Source organism: Aspergillus ambiguus (genome assembly GCF_047715705.1).
Source record: "Aspergillus ambiguus strain CBS 117.58 unplaced genomic scaffold BDV59scaffold_6, whole genome shotgun sequence".
Classification (NCBI taxonomy): Eukaryota; Fungi; Ascomycota; class Eurotiomycetes; order Eurotiales; family Aspergillaceae; genus Aspergillus; species Aspergillus ambiguus.
In genome coordinates this window covers 569,089-591,794 of record NW_027395519.1, presented here as the reverse complement: position 1 = coordinate 591,794, position 22,706 = coordinate 569,089, and the positions used below count along the sequence as shown (strand labels likewise).

The 22,706-nt window shown below is 52.1% G+C and overlaps 7 protein-coding genes across 7 annotated transcripts; 2 read left to right on the top strand and 5 right to left on the bottom strand.

Moving 5' to 3' along the window:
* Positions 1 to 3,762: 3,762 nt before the first annotated feature.
* On the top strand, positions 3,763 to 4,669 carry BDV59DRAFT_144256 (PLAC8 family protein). The gene is made up of 3 exons (XM_073687233.1): positions 3,763 to 4,059; positions 4,132 to 4,229; positions 4,296 to 4,669. Exons 1-3 carry the CDS (start codon positions 3,972 to 3,974, stop codon positions 4,530 to 4,532), a joined length of 423 nt encoding a protein of 140 aa, XP_073550542.1. The 5' UTR covers positions 3,763 to 3,971; the 3' UTR covers positions 4,533 to 4,669.
* A 257-nt stretch (positions 4,670 to 4,926) lies between these two features.
* On the bottom strand, positions 4,927 to 7,838 carry BDV59DRAFT_191680 (bifunctional SDR family oxidoreductase/M16 family metallopeptidase; the record flags this gene model as incomplete). The annotated part of the gene is made up of 6 exons (XM_073691934.1): positions 4,927 to 5,317; positions 5,370 to 6,064; positions 6,133 to 6,210; positions 6,273 to 6,398; positions 6,460 to 6,590; positions 6,881 to 7,838. 6 exons carry the CDS (start codon positions 7,836 to 7,838, stop codon positions 4,927 to 4,929), a joined length of 2,379 nt encoding a protein of 792 aa, XP_073550541.1.
* Positions 7,839 to 8,203: 365 nt separating this feature from the next.
* BDV59DRAFT_173122 (rRNA 2'-O-methyltransferase fibrillarin family protein) lies at positions 8,204 to 9,939 on the bottom strand. Its single transcript, XM_073688832.1, has 3 exons — positions 9,617 to 9,939; positions 9,256 to 9,398; positions 8,204 to 9,186 (listed from the first exon to the last, which is right to left on the bottom strand). Exons 1-3 carry the CDS (start codon positions 9,693 to 9,695, stop codon positions 8,476 to 8,478), a joined length of 933 nt encoding a protein of 310 aa, XP_073550540.1. The 5' UTR covers positions 9,696 to 9,939; the 3' UTR covers positions 8,204 to 8,475.
* Positions 9,940 to 11,458, bottom strand: BDV59DRAFT_173121 (uncharacterized protein). Its single transcript, XM_073688831.1, has 2 exons — positions 10,762 to 11,458; positions 9,940 to 10,710 (listed from the first exon to the last, which is right to left on the bottom strand). Exons 1-2 carry the CDS (start codon positions 11,023 to 11,025, stop codon positions 10,219 to 10,221), a joined length of 756 nt encoding a protein of 251 aa, XP_073550539.1. The 5' UTR covers positions 11,026 to 11,458; the 3' UTR covers positions 9,940 to 10,218.
* Positions 11,459 to 12,027: 569 nt separating this feature from the next.
* BDV59DRAFT_144217 (uncharacterized protein) lies at positions 12,028 to 14,282 on the bottom strand. The gene is made up of 2 exons (XM_073687232.1): positions 12,480 to 14,282; positions 12,028 to 12,428 (listed from the first exon to the last, which is right to left on the bottom strand). The coding sequence occupies exons 1-2, from the start codon at positions 13,892 to 13,894 to the stop codon at positions 12,326 to 12,328; spliced, it is 1,518 nt and encodes a 505-aa protein (XP_073550538.1). The 5' UTR covers positions 13,895 to 14,282; the 3' UTR covers positions 12,028 to 12,325.
* Positions 14,283 to 17,671: 3,389 nt separating this feature from the next.
* BDV59DRAFT_199761 (uncharacterized protein) lies at positions 17,672 to 19,748 on the top strand (the record flags this gene model as incomplete). Its single annotated transcript, XM_073693428.1, has 5 exons — positions 17,672 to 17,944; positions 18,005 to 18,264; positions 18,327 to 18,475; positions 18,533 to 18,864; positions 18,921 to 19,748. 5 exons carry the CDS (start codon positions 17,672 to 17,674, stop codon positions 19,746 to 19,748), a joined length of 1,842 nt encoding a protein of 613 aa, XP_073550537.1.
* Positions 19,619 to 22,560, bottom strand: BDV59DRAFT_173115 (CCAAT displacement transcription factor COY1). The gene is made up of 4 exons (XM_073688830.1): positions 22,313 to 22,560; positions 22,076 to 22,243; positions 21,172 to 22,022; positions 19,619 to 21,123 (listed from the first exon to the last, which is right to left on the bottom strand). Exons 1-4 carry the CDS (start codon positions 22,446 to 22,448, stop codon positions 19,999 to 20,001), a joined length of 2,280 nt encoding a protein of 759 aa, XP_073550536.1. The 5' UTR covers positions 22,449 to 22,560; the 3' UTR covers positions 19,619 to 19,998.
* Positions 22,561 to 22,706: the final 146 nt, after the last annotated feature.

The window sequence follows — 22,706 nt, the reverse complement described above, 5'->3', positions numbered from 1 at the left end:
TTCTTGCGTGGAGAGACCGACGCGCCCCAGACGCCGGATCAGGTAACTACAAGCACCAGCGCCACCTTCCCGACCGGGCCGGTCCCATCGGGTCTACTTTCCTTGCGGCTAAAGATGCCCTATCTGGGTGTCCGGGAGGAGAAACTGGAGGCCCTATCCGCTTGGTCTCGGCAAATTTCTACGCGACAGAGGTCGCTGATTGGACAGGATATGGCCATCATCCTGGGCACGCAGTACGCAGTAGATGCAGGATGGAATCGTATATCTCCGAGCTGATGCACCACTCTACAACGGGGAGATTGTAGTCCTGTACTCCGTAAGATCTTCTGTACAGAAAACACGCTTCCCCTTATGACATGGGCTCATATACGGCCCAAGATACTCTGGGCGAATCGGGGGCATCACAGAAGCACTCTGATCTCCAGCATACGATCCTCTGGACCCTCCCAAGCGATACTACACAGGTATCTTCGTTGAAATAGGCGCGGGGACTCTCGAGGAGCACTATTTCACGTCAGCGACATCAACGCCAACAGCGGCATGCGGTTCGAAGTGAGAGACAACTATGTTCCTGGTACGTCCAGGTACTTTCCCAGAACCACAGAGATTGGATGGGTTCGCAAAGCGGATTATCCGAGAATAAGGGGTATCTTGGAAACCTTGCCCAAACAGACCAAACAGTAGGGGATTGACTTTTGGAGCAAGGATCCAGCTAAGCGGAATAAGCTTACTTGGACGAAGCAGAATGAGGATCTTTACGGGCCAGGCGAACAACGACGGCCAATCATAGAGTGCAATGAATGGCCACATACATCAGCTTGCAATCCCAAAGTTGCGACGCGAAGGAATCTTACATAGCTCAATTTGAGGCATCGGGTTTATCAATGTTACAGTAACTAGATATTGTAAGTGGATTTGGAATTGAACTGGTCTGTGTTTTATTTACTATTTTCTTTTTCTTCGTGGCTAAGAAAATGCATCAATTTCATTCTGAACATAGCAACGTACTTCACCAGCCTAGATCCTTGTCAATCAGTTGCATTATGGCCATCTCGGCGGGCCATACTTGAACAAACTCCTGGACTCGCCATGAGCAGTCTTCTTCCCACTGGAAATTAAGGGGGTACGATGCACAAATGAATTCCCAGAAGTCAGGAAACCAACCAGAATTCTCCCAATCAATCTACGATGTCAAATGATCGCCCACCTTGATCGTTTGGGCGACTTGCATTCTCCACGACCCTAATGTTCTTCTACTGAACGTCCCCATGCGTCAGTGTGGGCCGGTGACCTTGGAGGACATGAGCGAGGTATTTTTCGTAAAAGCGAGCCTTGTAGTCTGGCAAATTATTGCGTTCGACTAAGGCTCTATAATTACCGACAAGGCCCGCAATGAAGGCAGATTCGCCGGAGAAAGGCCCTAAAAACTTCTCAGCGCCATGTTGGCTATAGAATAGATAGTGATGTACGCCACCCCCGTCCAGGCCCCCGAAAAATTCGGGCCATGGACACTCGGCCCTTCGCATTGCGTCGAATATTAGTTGGAGTTTTGCTATAATATCATCCTTCTCAGAGTGCGCCAATGATGGCCAAATGGAATTCAGCTGCACACCGGGAACGCGTTGCATGACCAAGAATAGTTGTTTGGAATCATAGTACATCGCGTACAGTCGAGGGGCCGGAACTTCTGGGACGTGTCGCTCAAGGTAAACTAACGCCTGGCCTTCCCAAACGTTTATACAACCTCCGTATTTTACAACAATATCGTCGTTCACCGCCACAACCTTGGAGGCCATGGTCTCCCACAGAACATTGGTGCAAGCGCGGATTTCATCTGTTGTAGGTAGAGTAGGCAGAGGCTGGGAGTTCTGAAAGGGAACGACCATTGGTTTCCACATCGTGAAGAGAGCAGGAGTCGACGGAGGTATTATTGAAATATGGATGATTGCCTGAATGGGAGGGAAGTAAGCGGTGAACGCAGATCAGCCACAGCAAGTTCAGAACGCATGCCAGCCCAACTCCCCAGACCTCGGACCACCGGTGCCGATTTGGCTGGATAGCCTCTGGTAGATTCTATGTTGCCGGTTGCATACGAAGCCGAATTCCCTATTTTCGCCATCTTCACAAGCTCTAATTGCAGTAGGCGAATCAAGAAGATCAGGAAACAGACCTTAAGAGGCCCACTTCTAAGAAACAAGCTCTAGCCGTGGGTCTGTCTCCCAGAGCTTGACGAACTGATCGCATCTGCGAAGATTGACCCAGGCAACTTTCGCATGGACGATACTACCAGACACATCTTCCCTCTCTCTCTAAAATATCTGACGCCGGTCCTTCACGAGACACCGGAACTGAGCGGATTATTGCTTGTCCTTGAAGCGATATCCATCTCTAACAAGCCTCTCTGTGTACTTCAAAGAAAAATCAAGCTCTGCATGGATCCCATCTGGTTGAAAAGCCTCATGGGACCGACCCTCGAGGAGGGGTCTCAAGCGATCCTTCACCATCTAGATTTGGCTGAAATAGCGATTGGCCAAGCTCACCCACAACCTAGTCTGCGTGGATACAGTCCTCCACTACGGTAATGCATCAAGTTGGAGTCATTGAATACTGAAACAGGATGCTTTTTGGAAATTGCGTACGATACGACACAGGACCAATTGGCAACATAGTTGCTGCCTGGTCTCCAGCAATTTGCCCTCTACAGGAGGATATACAAACAATCCAGACATCAATGAGCAGCCCCAACTCATTACCAAAACGGATACTGGGAGATTCATGATGGAGCGTGGTATTAATGGCATGCATTCCCTGATGCAAAGAGCGTGCATCAAGAGCGCCATCCCTTTCAGAGGTACTCCCCTCGTATATCTTAAGCACGGATATTATTTTCGAGCTTCGCGCGCTCGAGTCGGTGTGACCTCAACGGTCATATCCCGTCGACGATGAGGGACCTCCATTATATGATCAATTCTAAGGAACATTGTCGTTGACCAAAGTATGTTGCCCTTGACTCGAACCCTAGCGCGACCTGGAGAGTGGAGGCGTGTGTTAACAGGTTCTTAAAATAGCATTCGGAGTCTCTCAAACATCAATCAGTAGTTCCCTCCTTTTTAGTTGCTTCCCTTGGCAACGTCGAGTCACAAAGTCAATGGCGCGGCTCTTCACACCACGAGGCTGAAACTGGCTAATCCACCCCTGGTTACCAGACAGTCAAGCTCATTTCCTATTTCGAGCATACAAGATCGAAAAATACAGCTCCCAACAGCCTCCAAACCAAAGAGGCGACCGAGCCCATAAAAAATATTATCATCTGTTCTCCCTAGGATCAACGGATCGACTCGCAGGGCTCGTATTTCGCGGGATCGTCCAAAGCTAAATAACGTGGGCCACTATGATGGGCCGAATTTTCACAGCCCAAGCCCTGAGCTTCCGTTGAATTTTCGACCTTGATACGAGTCCAAGACCTGCCTTAAGACTGTTCTGAGCAGGAAGAATGTCAATCGTTATCTTGTATCCGCGGAATGTCTCTAAATCTGGAGACTGAGGCGCTCGTGTCGGCCCCGTTTGACCCATCCCACAATTTGGCCTGCAACTAACATCAGCCTCGTCTGCCCAGACGAGGGTAGGTTCTGTTTGGCCCCAAATCAGAGTTCCAGGCTTAACTCTTGTCTTCTTGGTCGTCCAATCATGGCCCGGTTAGGGTAGTTTTGGTGCGCAAAACGAATAGCCCCCTAGCCGAACAGTGCTTTTCGGGCCCCTACGGTGTAGAAGATCTTGCCATGCCGTTCGATAGTTAACCTAAGGAGATGCTAGGCGAGAGACGCGTGGTGGAAACCATCTGTCAATCTCGTACCAGCATTTAAACTTGGGCCATCCCCGTCTGCGGCTCTTCAGATCCCTATACATAACGACTTGGAACTCTGCCACAACCACCCTTGTACACCCCTACGAACCTCTCCGACTACGCAAAAATGGGCGGACCGGAACCTGGAGCTCCTGGCCAGCACAACCATGAATGGTCGAATTCCTTCTGGGACTGCTGCTCCCCTGCCGAGACCTGTACGCCGTTCTCATGCCCTTCTTTCCCAGTCCCCAGGAACCAAAGCCAGAAAAGTCGCTAACAACGTCCAGGTTTCATCGGGTGGTGTTTCCCCTGCGGTCTCTTCGGAAAGACGAGCTCGCGGCTCGAAGATCCGGCGCTGAAGGAAGAAAGTTACATGAACAGCAACGTATGTCTCTGCCTCTTGTCCCCGCTTCGCCTCCAACAATCACAGTCCTAACACGAATCGCCATAGTGCCTGATCTACTTCGCCAGCAGCTACTGCGTCCTCCACTGGATCCCTCTTATGATGAAGCGCGGCGAGATCCGTAAACGGTTCAACATTGAAGGCTCCGGCTGTGGGGACTGCTTCTCCTCGTACTGCTGCCCGTGCTGCACGCTCGTCCAGAACGAGAAGGAAGTTGAGTTCCAGTCGAGCCGTGTGCAGCAGACGGGGTACCAGGCTCCCGCCGGAATGGCATACCCCCAGTAGAGGAAATCGTTGGCGCATAGCGAGGGAAGTGGTGTGTGAATGTTGATGTCGATTTGGGTCGCTCGTTGGACTTTCCTTTCTCATGTCTATTCATTGTGATACCTGATAGTATTAATGAAATATTTCCTTGGTTCGAGTGTAATCGGTCAGTCTACATCAAATGGCACGTGAGATATTAATGTGCGCATAGTCTACAACCGCAGAGACTGCACGAGATAACAAAGAGAATACAGTTTTTAAATATATCAGCGACAGTTGTGTACTGTACATAGACACGCTACCTCTCAACGCACTTCCACCACCGCATCTATCTATTACTCAACAATGGAAACAAACGGAACAGTGGCCATAATTCTGAAACGCAAAAACTGGTGATCAAACTGGGGTCAACGTTTTACAGGGAGTTGCGGCTGGTGTCGGCGCGGATGCGGTTGTAGTCGAGCAGACCCTCGACGCTGCCGACGGCGCTGACGGCGACATCCTGATCCCAGATCCGGCGCATGGCGAATTCCATAACATCCTTCTCGGTGATCTGGCCGATCGTCCGCTCGATGTCCTCGGCGGTAAGGCGACGGCCGGTGGTGATGATCTGGCGACCGATGTCCTCGGCGACGGCGGTGGTGCCGTCGAGGGAGAGGAGGATGGAGGCCTTGAGCTGAGCCTTGGCACGCTCAACCTCAGCGGAGGTGACGTTGAAGCACAGACGAGACCACTCGCGGAGGGTGAAGTGGACCAGGTCGTCGATGCGGGTCAGGTTCTCGGAGACGAGATAGATACCCCAGAGACTAGAGGGGGGTTAGCCACGGATCATATCAAGGGGCAGCGATATTGTCTTACCCAGTGTCGCTGTAACTGGTGGAGAAGCTCATGAAGCTGTTGGCAAGACCCTGGTGCTCGACGAGGGAGCTAAGCTTGCTGCCGAGGAAGGAAGAGTTGCCCATGGCGCGGTCCCAGTTACCAACGATGGCCTGGGTGACCAGACCAGTGAAGTAGTCATCATCCTTCCAGCTGACACCCTCCACAGCAAGGGCCAGGTGGGCGGTGGGGACGGTGTCATCCCGGAGGCGGACCTCAGAGCCGATGAACTCGGGGGTGCGCTTCTGCTCGGCGGCGAGGGTCAAAGCAGCGGAGGTAGGGGGCTTGTTGGGGAGGGAACCGAAGTGCTCCTCAGCGAGGCGAACGAGCTGCTCGTGGGGGATGCCACCAGCACCAACCAGAACCATGCGGTCGGCAGTGTAGTTGGTCTTGATGTAGTCGGTCAGGTTCTCGCGGGAGATGGTCTGGATGTTCTCCTTGGGACCGAGGATGGTGCGACCGAGGGGCTGGCCCTGGAAAGCAGTGGCGTGGAGGTGGTCGAAGACAACCTCCTCGAGCTGCTTGTCGACCTCCTCCTGCTCACGGAGGATCACATCACGCTCGCGCTCGATAGCAGCGGGCTCGAGCTTGGAGTTCTGGAGGATATCGGCGAGGATGTCGACAGCCTTGGGGACATCGTTGTTGAAAGACTTGGCGTAGTAGACGGTGTTTTCTCTCTGTAGGGGAATATTAATCAGTGGTCTGGACGGTCATTGATCTCGTGGTGGATGGTTCCGGGTCGTACCGATGTGTAGGCGTTGAGGTGGGCGCCCATGTTCTCGATCTCGAGCTCCAATTGGTGCTGGGTGCGCTTGTTGGTGCCCTAATCGGATTAAATACACGTTAGCGACAGGGATTATCATGCGTAATGGTAGATAGAATTACCTTGAAGGCAAGGTGCTCGAGGAAGTGAGCAGTTCCGTTGGTCTTGTCAGTCTCTGCCCGGCTACCGGCATCGATCCAGACACCCACGGTGGAGGTCTGAGCCCATGGGGAGTACTCGGTAGCGATCTGCGATACATTAGAAAGGCCGCGAAGGCATTGAGGTCCAGGATGACTGTATTCTGCGTACCGTGAAGCCGTTGGAGAGGGTGGTAGACTGGGTGGTGGAAGGCAAGGTCACCGGGGACGCAAAGCCTCGCTTGACGGGCTGGATGGACTTCAGGGCCGCGCGACTGCGGAGAGCCTGGTTGAGGTTGAAGGCTAGGCGGCGAGAAGCCATTGTGACGACAGGACAACGTGGGAAATGGGAGGTGGGGGGAGGAGGAGAAGAGGGTTGGGGGAAGGGAAAGGGTTGCAGCGACAGAGACGGGCTGGGGATGAGGTTGAAGTTCGGAAGGTCAAATTGTTCGCCAGCCGGCAGCCAATCACATGACTCGCTTTTCCAAACCGCCTGCTTTCGATCCCGACACTTCCCTATGCATTATGTATAAGTCCATACAGTTCAGAGATTCATTTATACGCCATTCTATCCACTTCAGGTCTCTATCTACTTCCCTGCGCATACGCCCGGATGTTCTCCACCAGACTCATGTCTTCCGAAAATCCCAGCTGCCTCGCCCGCGCCGTGTTGAAGTTCGGCGGCCATGTCTGCACGATCCGATCGATATCCGCATCGTACTTCTCCTCCACCAACGCCCGTCGTTCCGGTCCTCCAACTTCCTCCAACGCATCCAACATGGCCTGCACGCTGACCTTCAGTCCGGGCAGGTTCACCGATCGTGACTCGCCAAATGCCTCCTTGGGGACCTCCCGCGCGTGGAGGAGGTTCTTCACTACCGTGTAGGGCGAGCAGATCCACAGCTCCGTCGTCTTACTCACCGGAAGCTGCGCCTTCTCTCCGTTGAAGGGCTCGCGGATGATCCCGCTGGCGAAACTACTCGCGGCCTGGGTGGGTTTTCCCGCCCGCACCGTCACCGTGGGCAGACGGACGATGCGGCCGTCCAGGAATCCGCGACGGGAGTAATCGTTCAGGATAAACTCCACAATGAGCTTCTGGGTGCCGTATGAGGTCAACGGGATCGGAGGCAGATTGCTCTCATCGATGACAAACCCGGGAGGTGACACGCCGTACACCGCCAGGCTGGATGTAAAGACCACCTTGGCGCCGGGCATCACGGTGCGCAGGCGATCGAGGATGTACCGGGTGGCGTCGAGGTTGACCTTCATGCCCAGCTCGAAGTTGGCCTCCGCACCACTTGACATGATCCCATGGAGGAGGTAGATTGTGTCGAAACGATGGTTCGCGTTGAACATCTCGTCGACCACCGCTGTTGAGCTGAGGTCTGCCTGAACGCACTTGGCTCGCGATGCATGGGCGGCCGCCGCCGCCGGAATCGCTGGCGTAACCACATCCGTAAGAGTCACTGTCGTTTCAGGGTGTTGGTTCAACAAGGCTGCTGCCAGCTCCTGTCCGACGAACCCGTTTGCGCCGGTGATGATGATAGACATTTTCGTGTCCGCACGGGGTATCGTTTGCGTAGAATGTCTGAGAAAGGACACAGGCTCCGTAGTGTAGACTGTAGGTCCGGCGGCCTATACGGTGTATAAATACCTCGTGAACACCCCCACGCTTCTATAGAAAAGCCTACTGCGGGGTTATGACGGTCTTTCTCCACGCTCTCGGCCCATCACCAAGCCATTCTCACGGAAATCAACTCCCCAGTTACCAGAGGGGAATAGTCGACGTATCGATGGGCACCCTCCGCAGCAATTCCGATGCGGACAAAACACAGGCGTCGGCGACTATTCCGACAGCCGGGCAGCCAGACCGCGGGCAACGGCGCAAGTCCGATGTGACTACGTCGATCAAGAACTGAACAAACATGCGATAATCCATTAACCTAAGCCTCTATTCCTCCAGCTTGAAACCATCTAAATCCAGATGAACGCATAGAGCGCCGAAGAAAAGACCCAGAACTTGCAAGGATTTTTGGACTCGCGCAAAAGAATACATTGGGAAGAGACCTCAGCATGACACAAAGAAAATAGGGACATTTCAACATATCAGAACACTCGACGCCAGCGAAACAAACGAATAGATAAATTAGAAAATGGAAAAGATCAGACCGCCATTTTTTTGAACCTTTTATGCCGCACGCTTGTAGATACCAGACACTATACAATGGTCACGCTCGAAAGGCTCCAGGGTCAGCTGTTCGCGGGGCTTGATCCGCTCTTCTCTCATCTTCTGCACCTCACGGGCGAACACCACCTCGGGCTTGGCCGTGCTGTCGATACAGTTGGCCTTGACGGAGACAATGACACCACCGCCCTCCTTGAGGAACATGTGGGCGTTCAGGCCGACAATACGAGCCTGGTCGGGCTGAGCCACATCAGCGAAGATGACATCAACCATCGGCACAAGCATGCGGTAGCGGAGAGGGTGTCTGGCATCCTCCACAATGGGGATAACATTGGTGCGGTGAGTGGCCATGCCGATCAGATCACGGCCAGAACGGTGGGAGAACTCGACGGCGTAGACGTTTCCAGTAGGTCCGACAATGTCAGCGACGTGACTGACGGATGTACCGCTGGCGGATCCCAGATACAGGACCTTGGCACCAGGCTTCATGTAGATGTCATCCAGACCACCCAGGATACCGGCGGCAAGCTTGGAACGGAAGGGGTTCCACACACGGTACTCGGTCTTGGTGACGGTGCCATCCTCCTCAGGAGGCGACTCGACGGAAATACGCTTCTCGCCGTAGACAGCCTCTCCGGGGGTCAAGTTCTTGGTAACGAGCAGATCTTCCTTACCACCGCGGGCAACGAAGACACCAGCGTGACGGTGGGGTTCCTTTGGAAAAATCGCCAGGTTAGTTTTCTGTTGATTGTCGCAGCAATGCGAATGTCAGGATAAACCTACAATGATGACCTTAGCACCACCCTTGGCACCCTTAGCACCACCGCGACCACCGCCGCGTCCACCACGACCACGGGGAGCACCACGGCCACCACGAGGACCACCACGGCCACCGCCACGTCCACGAGGAGCGCTTCCAAGACCGCCTAGAATTCAGAGAAAATATCGTATTAGCCGCACGGTCTTCGTCAGAGGCCACCACGGGACCTGAAAGCGTTGCGAACGCCGCCGTCAGCATAGTCGAAAATCTAACCACAGCCATAAGGAAGTGGAGCAGATATCCGACCCATGCCCACACGGTTTCATCCAACTTCCAATTTCCCATCTATGGTGCCGCATTGAAGCTGGATGCTGATGAACAAACCTCGACCACCACGGCCACCACCACCACGGGGGGCTCCACGACCGCCACGTCCTCCACCTCTAGGGCCACCGAAAGCCATTGTGTTCTAAGAATATGATTCGTTCGACGGTGTGTCGGGTTGAATTAAGTCGAGATGGAGCTGCTTCGAGCAACACCGGGTAAAAAAATTCGTCTCGGGAGAAAAAGGATGATCAAAACCCGAACGGTCGGGGAAAGGCCGTGAATCGCAAGTATCACGGACCCTGGAGAAAGCAGCTGGTGCTAGAATATCGCACGCGCACAGAGATTGGAATGATCGGTCGAGGCCGAGCTGCTGCTGCTTCGTCGTTGTTGCGGTCGAGAATTTTCCGCCTGCTTTGGATTCTTTGAAAATCAAGACTGCCGCTAATCCTCTTGCGGACTAGCGCATCACCTGCCGTCCTGTGGGACAGCTGGTCACGTGTGGGATTCGGGCATAGCGAGGTCACCTGACGGCCGCAAGCCCTGCCTATACAAAGAGGATCGATCGATCGATTACGGTCACCAGTGCCTGTCCTATTCCGATACATCTTTATATACAAATACCCAAGGAAACATCCAACTCGCACCCAGCTATACACACATTAACTGCCAAAGAAATAGTAGTTCGCCGCATACTGGACCGTAAACTGCGACGGCATGTTCTCGCATGTCTCTGGGGGGGATCCTGCAGCGGTGTCCACCCGGTACACGCTCTTGTAGCGCCCGATCGTCCCGTTGATTGCAGAGAGGTACAGCCATGCGACCGCACCATTGCCTCCTTTGATGGCTTTCGACGGCGCGTCGATCTGAGACACCTTCTTCGTCATGGCCACTCCGTACTGGCGAGATGGTGTGGTATCCAAGTTGAATACGGGCGTTGCCCCGGCAAAAAAGTGATGCCCCAACAGGTCGATGTTTGCCGGTGGAAGAGGGTCTTCGTCGTTTGTCGGCAGTTGGATCTTGTATGCAATGCTGGGCAGCAGGTCGACCAGGTCGGGGAAGTTCGCGGCAATGCAGGTAGCATTGTAGAGACGAGCAACCGCCCCGACGGCTTCTGGGGTGGCATTGGAGGTCGAATCTGCGCAGGTATAGTTCTACGTCTTGTTAGTCCTCTCAGCACAGGGTGCGTCCAACATAGATCTTACCTGAGTACCCCGGCCGACTGCTACATACAGTGGCTTTTGGTCGGATGGTGAAGGCAGCCCCGAAGCAAATGCCGGTAGGGCGATCTTGGATGGATCGCACGTGGATGTAGACGTGAAGATGTCCTTGGCGTCCTCGATATGTTTGCTGACCCTTCCGAGAAATCCAGCCATGTCGTCTGAATAGTTATAGAGATCATCGAAAAAAGTGGGAGCAGCAAGCGAGGTTGCCGTCAGACCGGCAAGTACCAAAGAAGAGAGATGCATTCCGGATGCTCTCGCCGATTCAAAAGATAAAAAGAATAAAAGCCAGGGTATTTCACTCAAAAGCCGTATCGGGCGATAGATAGATAGAACCAAACGTGAAATTATAGATAATAGCACTGCACAGCCAGCATGCAAGAGCAGAAGTTCCTATAATCTTCTAAACCAGAAAGAAACAAGAACAACCCGCAAGGAAAAGATCATAAACAAAGAAATGAGAGTTGATTGCACATGTGAACAATGCAGACGTTGGACGCACCCATATATAAGGCTTCGCTGTATACAAAGGGCCATCCTTAGCGGCTGCAAAGATAGTAACGAGCTAATCTATGTTTGAAACCAATAATGTAGGATCTATAAACAGCCTCGACTCAGAGCTTCTCTCAAGCCGCTTGCTAAACGCCTGCAAGTTCAAGCGTTTTCATTGGAGCCGAAGAAGCGCTGGCTGATCCTTCAAACATCACGATCGATTTAGCTGCTTGTGGACCACGAGAAGCATGGCAGAATTAGCCGGCGGCCCATGCTGCGAGTGAGCGGCCCTCCAGTGCCGTTATTGGCGCATCTCGGGAGTGCGATCCTAGTCGAACGTGATTTGCTGGCAGTACATAGTGGGGATGGAGATGACAAGTGCTTATTCGTAGACAAAAAGTCCGGAGATCCTGAGGATCTAATTTTATCCCGCGTGGAGAGGTCGGCGCTTAGAGATTCTGCAGTCGGGCATAGTCTGCAGACTCTCGGAACATTACCATGATAATAATAACATTCCGTATATCTTTCTACCGATCAGTAGAATTCTCGCTGATGAGCACATATTTCTATCTTCTCTATTTTTGGAAGACCAATATATTATACTCCACTTCATTTAATCCACTGACTTGGTCATACGCGCTGGGAAATGCAACGCCCTGTGTATGCTGAATTATTAGTACCATTGTTATTATAGCAGGTTATAGTGTTTGTTACTAAGTATATTCCTTATTATTTTGGTTTAGTTTCCCATTATCAGACTTAGATTGCAGCTCCTTGTTGGACTGCTGTGTCATTAATCTCCCTATAACCGCTCGACCACACATGGTCTTCCACTCTTATTATTAAAAACGAAACTCGACCTTGTCCAGATATACCAGGTGTGGCATAGGAACACTGACATACGGACATGATAGAAACATTGTCGCACTCCCGAAGAATCTCATTCCGAAAAATATTTCTGTACACTCCAAACATGCCTTCTGCCATATTAACAACGATTTGTACTCGCTTGAGACAGGCCAACTAGTGCCTCTGTCGGTGTTATAGTCTGGCCTCAGATAAAAGTGTACTTCTGCATAGGCACGTCAAGCATAATCTGCCACAGGCCTTGGACTTTGTTGACAACTCTGTATGATGGTTCTGGATTCTCCTCACGCCTTTTTTCCTGTGAGCTGGCGTTCGCTACTGAGGATGACTCACTGACTGACAACTTAGGTTGCTCGGCCGAGGTACCAGCCTCCATAGAGCTTATCCAACCTTCCTCATCCAAGACATTCCCCTCCACCGGCCATTTCATCTGGGAGTCACTATCGAGCTGCCCGCCACTGTTGTCCTCACGACGATCCTCCTTGTCCTTGTGCGATACGCCTTCGACAACCCAGCAGATGCTCATGCCCCTGAAGCCTGGACGCGGCAGCATTTCCCATTCGCCGTTATATGGGACGGCCAACAGGCAAGGTCCGTCGACGTCGAACGCCGAGACAAGATCACGCTCAAGGCGCCCTCTGTTCTTACGCGAACCCGACTGATGCCCAAGCAGGTCAGCAAATGCAGCCATGTTCCGTCTGTCCAAAACAACGCCATTATCCCCGTTTTGGCTGAAAGATGAAACTCCCACAAGCATGGCTAGCGTCTTTCGAATTAATTGGCGTCTGAGTATGGTCTCGGGCTTCCGATCAGGGTGACTGGGACTAGAAGCAGGAGCGGAGTCAGTGCCATCATGATCAGCTGGCGCCTTCCCCTTTGCGTCGCTCGGTCCTGAGCATTCTAGGTCTGCCGGTTCCCTCTCTGGAGAATTCTCGAATTCCGCCCGTTCGTGGGAGTTGGCCATGTGGCCTACCCAGAGGCATCCATCCCGCATGATCCGCTCGATGAACCATAACTGACTGAAGCTACTCTCCCGATTCTTGTCCAGCTGCAGCAGCGCGTATGGATTGTCAACGACGACTGGGTGACAGAACAGCCAATCCCCGATGTCGTCGGGGAGCTCGTCTTCCGAATCTTTACTAATGGCGTCCACACGAACAGAATGCCATATGCTGTTTGCCAGGGCAATGGCTCGGGGTTCTGAGTCGGCGTTATGAAAGAGATACCGGAGAATGGCAAAAATAATATCAGCGACGAGTCGTTGTGCTGCAGGATTACCTTCTATGCGAAACGCGTCGACATAGGTCACAAGTCGAAAAGTACTGTCATCGCTGCGCTCTTCGACAGGGTTATGCCCCAAATTAGGCGCGTTCCGAATTTGTTCGTGTAGGACGTCTTTCCTGGAGAAGTGATCTACAACCTGGCGCCGGCGCTCGTTAAACTCCTCAAGCGTCTCCCCTTCTATATTCATCATTTCGACTTTGAGACACTTGAGGCTATTCCACCTCTCAGCCCATTCAAATTGAATTGGTGTAAAATCGACCGTATCATCGACCCTCCAGAGGTACGCACCCAGCCGGAGGCCATCGGTAGTTAGAGGTTTGTTGTAGTTGTAGATAGAAGCGCTGACATACCCCCCAGCCCGTACTTGACAGTAATCGATTAGGTGCGGGACCAGATTGAGTGGCCAGAGCCACCGCATAATAGGTTGAGATGTCATATTATGGTCTAACAATTGCCGATTAGTGTCAAACATTATGATGGCATGCTTTCAAATCGGAGTCACACTGGCATCACCAGCGATATTCCTTAAACTTTTACTTACTTTCTTCGTCGCAACGTTCAAGTGCATATGCTTCGGGCGCCAATAGAGAGTAGTCGCCGTTTAGCACTGTCAGAGCAATGATGGCTAGTCGCAGTGACTTGCAATTTTTTCCAAGGGCCCGAGTGTCTAAGCGATGCTCAAAATCGCACATGTTTGCCACAATGGCAACGCGATCCTGAACGTCGCGACATTCGCGAGTGCGGAGCAGCGTCAAAGCCCCGGCTGCGTTGACCGTCTGGCGGGGCCCGTAGCTGTTCCCACTAACAATAAACATCTTCTCCGCAAGTGTCCTTGGATTTGGAGCGGCTGGGTGAAGCGCTTCCGCCGCATGAAGGATGGGTTCCGCGTGAAGATAACTCATGTGCTCATGCCCATACCGCACGAGTGTACTCCCAACAAGCGTGAAGTCTCGCTGTAGAAAGAATTTAGCCGCTTGAATCAATCGGTGAAAATCCTCCACCGGTATCGCAACATTGTTCGACTGAATTCTCTTGTTTAAATCCCGAGAGGACGGAGGAGGCCGATATAGTTCTCGGAACTTAAAGTGGGATCGATACGACAGGCCAGGCCCGCGTCGGAGAACAACCATCAAGCCGTTTCCCGCCGAGAGTGACTCCTGGGCAGCCCAGCAGCGTGTGTACCAGCGATCAGAGCTGGTCTTCTCTAAAAAGTTGAGGACGTGGTTCAGCAGCTGGAAGTCGACAGTGCGTGGTGCAAGCCCAGGGCCTTCCCACCTGATGCCTCTTCCAGATTTGTCAACGCCGAACGACATCAAAGAGTTGATGGCATCTATCTCCCTCTGGCTGGTAATTTCTGCGTTCAGGAGTCCGGCGGTTACCGTAGCACGGTTGTAGACAATGTCCATGGCCTGGAGGCCAAGCTCTTGATAGTCCTTGTCCTCCTGGGGGCTTTCTTCGTTGGGCTGGGGTAGACACTCTTGGTCTATCCATATCAAGCGGATACCGCAAGAGACAGCCAAATCCACGGCCCGGTCGAGAACGTCGTCTAGACAACGGTTGGGTCGTACTGTTCCGTCGAGCTCGCGCACCTGGTATGTGCCAGGGGTCAAAATCGCTTTCCCATGCTCATCTTTCTGGGGGACCGGCCAGCAGTAGGATATTGCAACGTAGTGACGGCAAATGTGATCTCCGCCTGGCAGCTCTCCTTCCGTGTCAGAGACGATCCGCGGTTGAACGAGACGGAACTTGCGCGGCCTCCAACTGTGTGGGAACTCGGGAACAAAAGAGCAGAATCGACAGCTGTTGGGCTCATCGTGACCTATCGGTCGCGAGGTGGACGCCTCCGCCTGCGTCTCTTCAATTTCCGAATGCTTCCGCTTCGTTTCCTTTCCGTCCTTGGCCCTGCCTTCTCCGGCAGGTAAGTCTTGGGATATTTTCATAGCGAGATTGAGCATGCCTTCCTCGTCGTCACTATCATATCCGTTTTCCCTCAAGTCAGTGTCATCATAAGTAAGGAACTTGATATCCTTGTGCGCCCAAACTCTGGCCTGCTCGCGATTGATCTGATATCTGGGAAGTTCACTAAGCTTTTTGAGGTCCTCGGGTCCCAAAGGCGCGGAGCCCTCTATCATGTCGTTTTCCATAATGGTCGCCATGACATCTAGAGGAGTCACGTTACGGCAGCACTGCGAACGATTTCTTGCGAAGAGTAGCAATGGAGCAGAACGACGCCTTGAATACTATAAATGACCGACAAACTCTCGTAGTGTCTTCCTACCAAGTAAAAGTGAGTCATCAGCGAAGTCAGGAACGTCCTGAATGGCAGGCAGGTGTTCTGGTTCTGGAGGCGAGCATGTCGGACAAGGAATATTATATCCAGGAACGAGGCTCAGCAGGGCACAGCTGAACGTAGCCGCCAATTGGGTCCCAAGATTGACGAAGGCCACGTCTCATCATTTTTCGGGCAAGGCTCTAGGCAGCTGGCGATCGTTGCCGCAACACTGGTATACATTGTGCACATCACTGTATGTACTTCGTCACCCACTAGCAGTATATGCAGCTCTACATCTTGTTTTCGGACTGGGTGACAAAATCTTCAAGATCAACAAGGCTGGATGCGAGGCTGAGGAGATCAGCATATCACATTACACTCGTGTTTGTTGGTCACTAATCATAAGTACGGCCTTCATGCATGCACCGCCCCGGCATAACTGGTTGTGAGAATTTAAGACGTCAGATAACAGTAGAGAGGGGCGTGAGGGAGGGTAATATAGTACGAGATGAAAGGACATGTTTAGGCCAAGCGACCCTCACCTCCCATAGCCACTTCGGTATGATAGCGAGCTTAACCTAAGAATAATAGAGATATTAATAATCATCTTCTTCAGTTTCCATTAGGTGCCTGCCTCGACATTACTTTTGTTGCGCCAGTGACTCTATCATGAGCTCCACTATCACTTCCTAAACTACTTTGGACTGCCTTGACACTCAACCTTGGCTCTTTCGGCCGCGCGAGCTCAACAATGGCTCAAAATTCAACGCGCATCGAGTAAAACTGGTTCAGTGGTGTGGGAACGAAGAATATGAGCCTGAGGGCTACCATCCCATCATGATCGGAGACTCGCTGCAAAATGGAGATACCACATTGTAGATAAACTCGGTTACGGGGGCTACTTAACCGTTTGGCTTGCACGCGATATTGCTTGAAAAAGCACGTTGCTCTCAAGATCAATAAAGCACCCTCAGTTCCACTGGAGACCAAGATCCCTCAAGCTCTGTCTGTGCCATCTTCTCCTGAAAATGCTGATCTTAATTTAGTCCCTAACCTGCTTGATCGATTCAAAACTGAGGGACCTAATGATTACAGCCGGAGCTTAAAGGGTCGATTTTCCTCAATATAATAACACTCAAGTAATACACTACACAGTTTCTTCACTCCTAATCAAGACTGACAGTCGAGCATCTCGGGCTCTCTAGAACCCAGGTTTTCATTGTCTATGTATATTGAAGATAGTAATATATGCGAAGACGCGAATCCATCAACAGCGCGGATAGTCCAGTGGTAGGATTCACGCCTAGGGTACACCCAAGCACAACTACGCGATGTCCTCGTCCTCGGGCCTTCAATTCATTTCCCCGCGAGTTTCAAAATTTGGAACTATTGATACCGCTAATTCTCTCTACGATCAGATATCCAGAGTTTTATTTCCAACTACCTCCTCTTAGCGAACTATACCTATGTGGATACATATCTATAGACCTCACGTCCTTAAGCCAGGAAAATGTGGCTGCACAGTGTTATTCCGTTGGAAAGTTTCCTGCTACTGCGTTGGATTTTATATTGCTTAGCTCTGGACAGGACAGTTTCTTGCCGATATCGCCAACAAACAGAGCTTGGACCAATATGTTTCCCCTCTTTCCACGCTTTAGAAGTGTTGATGAGATCTCCACAAACCCCACTCCGTCACCACCTCCGTCCTTTATGAGGGGCCGGGAGTATCCAACTGGTTATTTTCTGTTCTGCATATCTGTGTTCAATCATCTATCTAGCGAAATGGGCTCTTGTAAGTTCCATCCGTGTCGCAAGCAAGATATCTCTATATACTAATAGATCGAAGATTCACTATGTCTAGTAGACTACCATCCATCCTCGACCCCCGATGAATACCCACCTAGAGTAGACTTACGCCAGATGCTGGCCAAGCATCCACTTCCCGTCATTGATCCGGAGACGGTAGATCCAGCTATCATGGCTGAAGACGAGCCGACCAAGCAGGCGCGGGCCGTGTTGGGTCGCTTTAACACCGCTCTGTCCCACGATGATGCTCACGCCCTCGAGAGCTGCTTCGTTCCCACCCAGGCTTACTGGAAGGACCAGCTGGCTCTTACATACCACCTGCGTACCTTCATCTCTCCTAGATTTGTAGCAGCAGCCCTTTTGGAAACAAAAACTCTTCGAGGAATAGAGGGAGAATTTGCAATCGATGGCTTCGCCTATCTAGTCCCACTCATACCAACACTTGTGAGAAGCAAACTAACATTGTGTCCGGGAGCATGAGACTGACTGCTTCTATGCTTGTAGCAATTTATCAACTGCGAAATTGTCTTTCGAACGGTCTCACCAGGCGCTACCTGCAGGGGAACTATGGCCCTCTTACCTGTCAAAAGCGTCTATGAAGATAACAAAGAGACGATCGAATGGAAGATCTGGATCCTAAGTACCAGGCTCGATAATTTAGATCTACATCCCGAGAACGAAATGCTGCTTAAAACTCCCGGAAGACAGATGGGTCACCTTGAACAGTTTGAAACTGATGTCTTCATACTCGGCGGAGGAAACGCGTAAGTTGTCGACCCTTTTGCACCCCCGGCCGCCAAAGAAGAGAAACTTCTAATCTGTGTAGGGCAATTGCTCTTGCCGCACGTCTCAAAGCCCTAGGAGTACAGAGCGTCATGGCTGAGCGGAATCCCAACGCAGGAGACAACTGGGCCCTCCGCTACGACAGCATGCGGTTTCACATCCCAACTTCGGCCTGTGACCTGCCCTACATGCGTAAGCAGACATCCCCGTCAAGTCATAGAACTATAGTAACCATACACCTGGTCCCAGCATATGCCAAGGAGCTTAGGCACCGCTTCCTCTCAAAGGATGAGTTGGCTGCTCAGGTACGCCGGTACGTCGAGGCCTTCAATCTTGACATGATCACCTCGTCCCAGATCCAGTCGACGCAGTATGATCCGTCAGCCCAGCGGTGGGAGATTGGTTTCAGAACTCCCACGGGCCAACATACAGCCATCTCGAAGCATCTTGTCATCGCAAGTGGTTTCGGATCCCAAAAGATCATGGTTCCCTCGATACCCGGTAGGCAGCTATACCAGGGTATCAGTATTCACTCACAGGAGTTCCAGAATGGTGATCGGCTGAAAGAACAGGGGATTAAGGTAACGGATGCTTCATCTGCAGAGAAGTTCAACTACTCATTCAGTCCTCTTTCCAGTCCGTCCTGGTAATCGGCTCTGCCAACACAGCCTTCGACGTGCTGGAAGACTGCCACGCCGCAGGGCTTACCACAACAATGGTTATCAGGTCTCCGACCTACCTTCTCCCAGCAGACTATGTCTGCGACAAGAGCAGTCTCGGCGTCTACGACATGGGAGTTGAGGATGCAGATACACGCCTCATGGCGCTCCCAACATACGTTGATGGCAACCTCGCACGCAACCGGCTGGCAAATTTTGCCGAAAAAGAGCCAGATCGCTACAAGAAGCTTGCTGCCGCTGGCTTCCCCGTTCTCGATAGTCGGCATCCAGATATGGCTTTGACACATAATCTGCTCGAGCGAGCCGGTGGGCATTATATCGATGTCGGAGGCACTAAGCTAATAGAAGAAGGAAAGGCAAACGTTAAGGCTGGGGCTGAGCCCATTGCGTATACATCTACAGGACTGCAGTTTTCAGACGGAAGCTCCATCTGTGCTGATGCTGTGATATGGTGCACGGGATTTGCTGACAAGGACGTACGTGCATCCGCTGTTCAAATCCTAGGTGGAGAGGCATCTAGCAGTGGTGAGGAAATTCAGAAGGAGAATCTGCTCGGCCCCAGTGACATTGCTGCCCGGCTGGACGCAACATGGGGTATCGACAGCGAGGGCGAAGTCCGCGGCATGTGGAAGCGCCATTTGCGCCTTGATAATATCTGGACTATGGGAGGTTTCACGCAACAACACAGGTGGCACTCGCGGACATTGGCTCTTCAGATCAAGGCAGCACTGGAAGAGATTCTACCACCAGCTTATCGAGACACTCCCCTGCCAGCAAGCAAATAGTTTAGGATGCAGTCACGGGTATAATCCCCAGGCTTGACTCCTCTAAGCATATGTTCTCCATCGGCATTAGTGATATTAGTCCTGGATATTGTAGCATTTCAAGATCCTATCGAATATGAACACAAATGATAATCCGCACATCTAGTGCAGAATATGGGTAACAAAAGGTATTCGTAAATGTTAACAACCAACACCGATGGAAATAGTCAAGGAAAATCATAAAAATGGCCTAGAAATACAGCACAGCTAGCTATGCGGCATGGTTGAAGCCTTCCTGCTGCCAATCATCACCATGTAGCTGCTGTCCTCCACTGTAGCCGCTGCCACTCCCAGCCGCATTGCTCATACCCGCAACAGCTGCGCCCAAGCTTGCACTGCTATGCTTCTCAATCTCCATGGTGCTCATCATGTATAGCATGGCAAACAAGAGGATGTGTATGGCAAAGCAATAGCCAGCGAAGAGATTGCGGCTGGTTCGATTCGCCAGAATGATGCGGGTTAGAGAGAAGACGATCCGCTCGGGAAGGCTCATGCGTTTATATGCACGTGCAGACTCTCGTCCACGGAAAGCCGCAAAAGGAGAGAGCTGAGCTTCGTAGGCGGATTGATATCGGTCGAGAGAAAGGCCAGATGGTGTATCTGAAGAGGGATACACCGTGGATCCCGGTCTGTTGCCATACGCGGAAGATGACGAAGATGCCCCCTGGCCCTGTCCACGACTATATGTGGACACATAGCGCGTCTTCTCGTATAGGCTGAGGTTGTCTTTCTGAAGGGAAGCCACCTCCTGTCGGAGAGACTTGACGGTACCGTACAGCTTCGACAACTCCTCTTCAAGCTCCGTATTCTTCTTCTTAAAGCGATCTCGTTGAGCCTGGATCATAGGCAGCAACCCGGAGCCACCACCAACGGGCTCTCCCGCCCGAATGGAATCCATCGTGTTGGGCGAACCCCCTGAGTGATCAAACCCGGAGATTATAGACGATGTGGGGGATGTGCCACCCCTTCGAGATGAATGGTATCTCGAAGTGTAGGTGCCAGCAACTGACATTGCTGAAGACGGGAATGTATTTGCTGCTTCCTGTTGCACACGGAGCAGATCATTCTCAAGGGTGGTAGAGAGCTTCTGCGACTTCTCGAGCTCTTCTTTCGTAGTTGAAAGGTCGGCCCGGAGGGTTTCAAGCTGGCCTTGAATATCACGGTGAGAGACCCGCAGAATGGTGAGCTCATCCGTGAGCTTCTTGTTTCTGGCCAGGAGGAGTTGCTCCAGGGTGTTGTTCTTCGAGCCGTCCTTGGTCTGAGTGGCAGAGCCGTTCGTAGCCGACTCATTGAGATCGGCAGTATCCTCGTCATCTCCTGCGGAGAACTCAATAGACTGTGCAGGCATTAGAGGAGCTTACCGAAAGGAAGAAAGAGATCTTACCTTGATCATCTCCAGCTCCCGACGAATATCTTCATAGTCGGCCAACTTCTCCAGTTTCGATCGCAACTCGTCACGTTCGGTAGTAAGCTTCACTGTCTGTCTCTCCGACTGAGAGAATTTCGACTCCCACTTATGGCGTTCGGAATCCCGGTCGAATCTCGCAGCATCCAGTTTGCGCAGGAGAGAAGAGTTCTCAGACTGGAGGCGAAGATATGCGGGGTCGTCTTCCACAGACGGTGCCTGTTCTGGCTGCGAATGCGATACGGCTTGAGCCAGCTCAAGTCTCATTTGCTCATTCCGCGCTTCTACTTCTGCCAGTCTGAGGCTAGTCTTCTCCAGGTCTGCCGACACCAATTCTAGTTCGGCCGCGGCCGCCGCGTTCTGGGAGCCATCACCGCCCTCGTTGTCCTGGCCTAATCGTTGCGATACTTCGTAGTTCGCCTTGAGATCCTTGATCAGACGATCTTGGTTCTCCACCTTCTCTTCCAAGCTCTTCTCCTTAGCCGTCCAGTTATTTGTCTTCTCCGACAGCACAGCTGACCAGGAAGACTCCACCTCTTTGATCTTTGATTCCTGTGTCTCCTCCAGCTTCTTTCTTGCAGCCCGTTCTTCCTCGAGTCGCTTCTCGGTTTCCTCTAGCTGTGACGTGAGCCGGTCGACAGACCCTTGGAGTTGATCTCGTTCGGAGGTTAATTTGGGAACAGTTTCTTCGGAGTGAATCAGCGAGTCGACCGATGCTTCCAGCAAGGGGTAAGGGTCTGGCGCCTCGGATAACGTTGAGTATAGCTGGAGAAACGCGGAGGACGAGGACTTTCCCTGGTTCGTCAGGACATCGATGAAGCCTTGGTATGCTGTCCGAGAGGTATCAGCCATGATCGCAAGCGACGGGAGACACAACACCAACCCTTCAAGAGACCCTTGTACTCCGCCAGTTTGGAAGAATCATCTAATTTCCGAAAGTCCTTGGTCTTCTGAGCAAGATCCTTTCTTTGGACCAGGGAATCCCGCTGTTGAGCGACCATGTCCGAGGCGGTACCATCCAACTTGGCGATGGTGTTGGCCAAATCGATGCCTGTTTAGAAGACAGCGTGTCAGACTCGTGCGGACCATGTGGAAGAAAAAATCACATCGAGGGGCATACCTCTCCATGCTGCAATGGCGCGCTGGAATTTGTTGGCGCCTTCTGGTAGCTTGCCGGTGCTATCCTTATCGTTGTCGTGGCCTTGTTGATGGTTCGACTCAGGGACAATGCCCTCAGTCAGGGCGAAGGCATCCATGATGTGAAGATTCGATAATCAACAGAACGCAAGACCCGAGCAGAGCAACACCCCCGACCAGAATAAAGAACCGTACAACAGACACCGCAACGAAGAAACAACAGGCCGATAGGAACATGAAATGATGCGGAGGGCCTCGCTGCGGAACGGTCCGATGATGATCCGAACGCGTCAGCAGCGTCTGCTTAGTCATGCGCCGCGGACGATGATCCGCCTGACTCAGCAAGGCTAGCCCCGGCTTCTCCATACGTCTCTCAC

Bases quoted from the DNA above. Each gene is read 5' to 3' on its own strand.
- BDV59DRAFT_144256 (XM_073687233.1), top strand. From the start codon at position 3,972: ATGGGCGGACCGGAACCTGGAGCTCCTGGCCAGCACAACCATGAATGG. The intron at 4,060-4,131 runs GTACGCCGTTCT...AACAACGTCCAG, and splicing joins CTGCTCCCCTGCCGAGACCT to GTTTCATCGGGTGGTGTTTC. The intron at 4,230-4,295 runs GTATGTCTCTGC...GAATCGCCATAG, and splicing joins AAAGTTACATGAACAGCAAC to TGCCTGATCTACTTCGCCAG.
- BDV59DRAFT_173122 (XM_073688832.1), bottom strand. From the start codon at position 9,695: ATGGCTTTCGGTGGCCCTAGAGGTGGAGGACGTGGCGGTCGTGGAGCC. The intron at 9,399-9,616 runs GTTTGTTCATCA...TCTGAATTCTAG, and splicing joins TGGTGGCCGTGGTGGTCGAG to GCGGTCTTGGAAGCGCTCCT. The intron at 9,187-9,255 runs GTAGGTTTATCC...ATTTTTCCAAAG, and splicing joins GTGGTGCTAAGGTCATCATT to GAACCCCACCGTCACGCTGG.
- BDV59DRAFT_173121 (XM_073688831.1), bottom strand. From the start codon at position 11,025: ATGCATCTCTCTTCTTTGGTACTTGCCGGTCTGACGGCAACCTCGCTT. The intron at 10,711-10,761 runs GTAAGATCTATG...AACAAGACGTAG, and splicing joins CAGTCGGCCGGGGTACTCAG to AACTATACCTGCGCAGATTC.
- BDV59DRAFT_144217 (XM_073687232.1), bottom strand. From the start codon at position 13,894: ATGTTTGACACTAATCGGCAATTGTTAGACCATAATATGACATCTCAA. The intron at 12,429-12,479 runs GTCAGTCAGTGA...ACAGGAAAAAAG, and splicing joins TCGGCCGAGCAACCTAAGTT to GCGTGAGGAGAATCCAGAAC.
- BDV59DRAFT_173115 (XM_073688830.1), bottom strand. From the start codon at position 22,448: ATGGATGCCTTCGCCCTGACTGAGGGCATTGTCCCTGAGTCGAACCAT. The intron at 22,023-22,075 runs GTTGGTGTTGTG...CCTCTCGGACAG, and splicing joins GTACAAGGGTCTCTTGAAGG to CATACCAAGGCTTCATCGAT. The intron at 21,124-21,171 runs GTAAGATCTCTT...ATGCCTGCACAG, and splicing joins GGGAGCTGGAGATGATCAAG to TCTATTGAGTTCTCCGCAGG.